Below are 4994 nucleotides of genomic sequence, written 5' to 3'. Positions count from 1 at the left end.
TTCTGTTTGTAGAGACATTATTTTTATATAGGTATATAATATATAGATTTGCTGTCCTTGCGTATTGCTCGTTGTTTGGAAGCTTATTTTTACAAATAAGTTTATGATAGAGATATTTTATGTTTTCGTTAAATATAGTTGAAAAACCGAATTGAACGAATATTATGTGGATATATACACACATAAATATAATAAAATATTCAATACAATTAATTGAAGATTCAATAGAGAGTCCGGTACATCTAATATTATTCTCTACTTACTTTTTATTCACTTTTTTATTAAATACTTCACGTAAGAACATTCTGCTTTTAGTATTTTAAAGGTCTATTATTATTTTTCAACAAACCTGAACACTTTTTATCAATATCATATGAACAGAAAAACGAGTGATTCAATGAATATAGGTATTTAATTTGTAAAAATAAAATTTCAGGGGAAATAAAAAAAACTGAAATTGAAATCTTTAAAATGAGAACACAAACCACATAATTAAGATATTTGTACATTGCAAATTTTTTAATTAATAATTGAAAGTTAAATTAAAAAAACTGGTTATAATTTAATTAAATTTTAACATTTGTAATTAACTGGACATGAAACCAAAAATAAATATCTATTGAATGTTATCCAAATTCAGTTCACAATTTTTCGTAATTTATTCAAGATTATTTAAAACATTTATTATAATATTTATGCAAAATATTTACATTATAAGTAATTACTAGAAGTTATAATAAAGCGAATTGGTATTAATGATGTATTCAAATCGAGTACTATAATTATTAAGATGTGACAGATACTTGAATAAATTGATTAAAATATGTAAATATTTCAATTCATCTAAAAAACGCTAATAAGATTTTGCTAAAAATAGTGTAATCATATTTTTGTAGTGGTAGTATAAAAATAAATGGATCTCGGATTTAACGTATCTTAACTGAATATAAATTGAATTTTTTACGATTCATATTTATAAGACAATTTATTAATTAAAATGAATTAATCAGTTTTTAGTAGTTATGTTATAACACCGAGCGCCCCCAAATTATTGGTCACCTGGTCTTTCCACCGGAGATGCGGACGTTCTCTACCGCATTTTTCACCTACTTGTACAGAATGAAACACCTTTTTAGGCGGAGTACGTTCTTCCACTCGCACGACATGACCAAGCCAGCAAAGTCGGAGTAGCTCATACAGCTCTATTCGATACTCGTTGCCAACGCGTAAAGGACCATAGAACTTTCGAAATATTCTTCTCTCGAATGCTCCTAAAGCATTCTCATCACTGTTGGTAATTGTTCAAGCTTTTGTACTATGCAGCAGAATAGGTATGATTAGAAACTTGTAGAGTGTGATTTTTGTTTACTAGATTACTACTACAAGGCTGAAAAGATGTCAAAATCAGTAGTAGCAATTGAATTGTCAGTTTCTGTTTTTCTTACTGAAGCATGTGGACATAGTAAAAAGTGTTCATTTTATTCGGGTTATCGTAACTAACTTAAGTTCTTGCCATGATTTTGCAAACTTCTTTTATATTGTTAAATGGTTTCATATTATTCCCATAATAATAATTATGACATAGCTGTATGATATACAAAATTTCATACTGAAAACATTAAAAGAAGACAGGCTGATTTTATTTTATGATTAGTGGCACTATGAACAGACTCCCTCACTAATTAGTTAAGCCCATTTCATTACTGGCACTGTTTGAGTACATACAGTTTAATTCTTAATATGTTAATTGAATTTCCGAGAACATTCACAACAATGTGGTTTCCTTAGATTTTGACTAGAAATTTGTTCTTGTTGACAGACTACTAGCCAATCCAACCTAAATGGGAAGATCTAAACAGTATCTGTACAAATGATCAGTTTAGGCTAAATTAAGGCATTCGACTATGAAATTCTATAAAGTAACAACGAACTATAGAATAATCTAAATGTAGACCTAAAGAATAATTTAGTTTAAAGGCTTTCAAAATCCAATTCTAAGACTTTGGCTTTTGTACACACTTAGACAGATGCAAAGCTTTGTTGCTGTAAAACTAAGCAATCAAAAAATTAAATTCGAAAGAGTCATCTAAGTGTATATTTGTCTATATCTGGGCTTTCCAAACTAGATAAAATTACGGGTCAATACAAATCACTGAATAGTTTGGAACATAGGTTCATAATAAATTTAGTTTTATTAATTCTTTATTAATTTATCTTTTTATTATATGAATTTTATCAATATCGGTATTAATAATATTAGTTGTTGCCATACGAAAAATATTTTATTTTTAATATAATGACCTATGGCACTGGATACGAGTTTTTTTAACTAAGTTTTACAAAAAAATATATACTAAACCCTTTGTCAATTGAGTAAACTAACGTTAACTATAATAAATTATTTAAAACATTTTAATTAATTTATTTGGGATAGCATAAAAATAAAGGAATGTAATGTTACTAAAACACAATAAATAAAAATTTGTCTAATTGTGGTAGATTAGAAATATATCGAGGGCCGCACAAATATAAGTCGCAGGCTGCACAAATATTAGTCGCAGGCCGCACAAATGTTAGCCGCAGGCAGCATGAGGCCCGTGGGCCGTGCTTTGGAGAGCCCTGATCTATACTATAGTTATTAAATTAAATATCTAAATACAATTTCTATATTTATGAAAAAACAGCAAATAAAATCTTTTTGAACATTTTATAAAGATTATCTATAGTATATATAATACATAATAATATATCTTTATATATATAGACATATGTTAATATAATATAGTAAATTTCAATTGTTAAAATTATATATCATTTTTTATTTACAGAATCATTATAAAGGTGTGTTTGACTGTTTTGCGAAAATGTATCGCAATGAAGGATTATTTTCGTTTTGGAAAGGCATTCTTCCACCAGTGATAGCTGAAACACCAAAACGTGCCATTAAATTCGTTTGTTTTGAACAAACGAAACCATTGTTTTTATTTGGAGCTCCTGCACCAACTCCATTGGTTAGCAATTGAATTTTTTTATTTTAAACATAATTTAATATCATTTTATAGACATTTTCTCTTGCGGGCTTGACAGCAGGTTTGGTTGAAGCTATTGCCGTCAATCCATTTGAGGTTGTTAAAGTGGCACAACAAGCAGATCGTACAAAGATGAAAGAAACTCTTGGCACTTGGGCAGTTACAAAAAGAATCGTTCAACAGGACGGTCTTGGTTTTCGTGGTTTAAATAAAGGCGTTACAGCAACTATGGGTCGTAATGGTGTTTTTAATATGGTTTATTTCGGTTTTTATCACAGTGTCAAAAATATTGTACCTGCTTATGAAGATAATACAAAAGAGTTCTTCCGTAAAGTACTTATTGGCTTCACATCTGGCACTCTGGCCTGCTTTGTAAATATACCTTTCGATGTTGCAAAATCACGTATACAAGGTCCACAACCACAACCGGGTATAATAAAATACAAATCAACATTCGGTTCTATTGCTACAGTTTACAGAGAAGAAGGATTCCGTGCATTGTACAAAGGTTTGGTACCGAAAGTTATGAGATTGGGTCCAGGTGGTGCAATTATGTTATTAGTATTTGAGTATGCTTATGAATTTTTACAAAAGAAATGCATTTAATTTTTTAAATAATTTGTTAATATTGTAATAAAGATTTTATAATTTTATGATAAAAACAATTTTTTATTGAAATAAACTTATAAACACGGGTATATATGTTCCAGAAGTAAAACCATGGATATGGATGTTTTATGATATAAACTATACTAATTATTTAATTATAATCAATATTGGCTTGAACAAGTAGAAATATTAAGTATTTAATAGTTGGTTGATGCTAAGCAAACACTAGGTATTATACCAATTGTGGATTCTTCAAATCGAATCTATATCTATAATTTTGTTTCATATGTTGCAAATGTTTCAAATTACATTAGTTGTTAGTCTCAATTTCATGATCATATTATTTAATATTTCTTATCAGAAGCATTATATTATAAACTAATTTATTACTTAAAATTGATATATAAATATACGATATGGATAAGCTACAATAGCAACTTCATATAGAATTAAAGTCTTCACTTATTTATGCTATATATTTTATTCTACATTCTGCTCAAAAAGTACCCGGATTTTGTTGTTTGTTAACTACTAAGTAATAGTAATAGATAAGTAATAAGTAATAGACCTTTTTCAAAAAACATATGGTACAAGTTTGAGCGCCATCTGTCAATTAGTTTGTTTACAGCAGCTGTTAATGTGAGACTACCTCAAGTGCGTTTAGCGATTTTTACTATGGAAAATTTAGTTGAACAACGAGTTTGTTTGAAATTTTGTGTTTTCAACAAAATTTCATGTGTTGAAGCATTGAAAATGGTGCAGAAAGCTTACAGGGACTCTTCTATGTCTCGAACACAGGCATACGAGTGGTATTAATCATTCAAAGAGGGTCGTGAAGTGTGTTGAAGCATTGAAAATGGTGCAGAAAGCTTACAGGGACTCTTCTATGTCTCGAACACAGGCATACGAATGGTATTAATCATTCAAAGAGGGTCGTGAAGTGATCGAAGATTTGCCTCGTTTTGGACGTCCATCAACATCAACATCAAATACAAAAATCAAGAAAATTGTGCTGGAAGATCGTCGTATGACTAAAAGGGTGATTGCTCGTGACTTAAACATCTCAAATGGATCCGTTCACCACATTCTACATGATATATTGGGCATGAGACGCGTTGCAGCTCGAATTGCACCGAAACACCTCGATTTTTTGCAAAAAAAATCCCGAAAGAACGTGTGTGAAGAAATGATTTATGAGCATAAAAACGACACTACATTCATGAAACTTATCATAACAGGTGATGAGATATGGGTTTATGAGTATGACGTCGAAACCAGTCAACAATCGAGCGAATGTCGCTTCGAAAATGAGCCAAAACCCAGAAAAGTCGCTCGAAAATTAAAATTATGCTCACT

The 4994-nt window shown here is 29.8% G+C and overlaps 1 protein-coding gene across 1 annotated transcript; it reads left to right on the top strand.

Moving 5' to 3' along the window:
- The first annotated feature begins 2832 nt into the window (after window positions 1-2832).
- Window positions 2833-3667, top strand: LOC119689123 (mitochondrial 2-oxodicarboxylate carrier). The gene is made up of 2 exons (XM_038103870.1): window positions 2833-3011; window positions 3063-3667. The coding sequence occupies exons 1-2, from the start codon at window positions 2865-2867 to the stop codon at window positions 3633-3635; spliced, it is 720 nt and encodes a 239-aa protein (XP_037959798.1). The 5' UTR covers window positions 2833-2864; the 3' UTR covers window positions 3636-3667.
- The last annotated feature ends 1327 nt before the right edge of the window (window positions 3668-4994 follow it).

The sequence above is a fragment of the Teleopsis dalmanni genome, chromosome X, assembly GCF_002237135.1.
Source record: "Teleopsis dalmanni isolate 2A chromosome X, ASM223713v2, whole genome shotgun sequence".
Classification (NCBI taxonomy): Eukaryota; Metazoa; Arthropoda; class Insecta; order Diptera; family Diopsidae; genus Teleopsis; species Teleopsis dalmanni.
The sequence above is the reverse complement of the archived record's forward strand: the minus strand, read 5'-3'. Positions and strand labels throughout refer to the sequence as shown.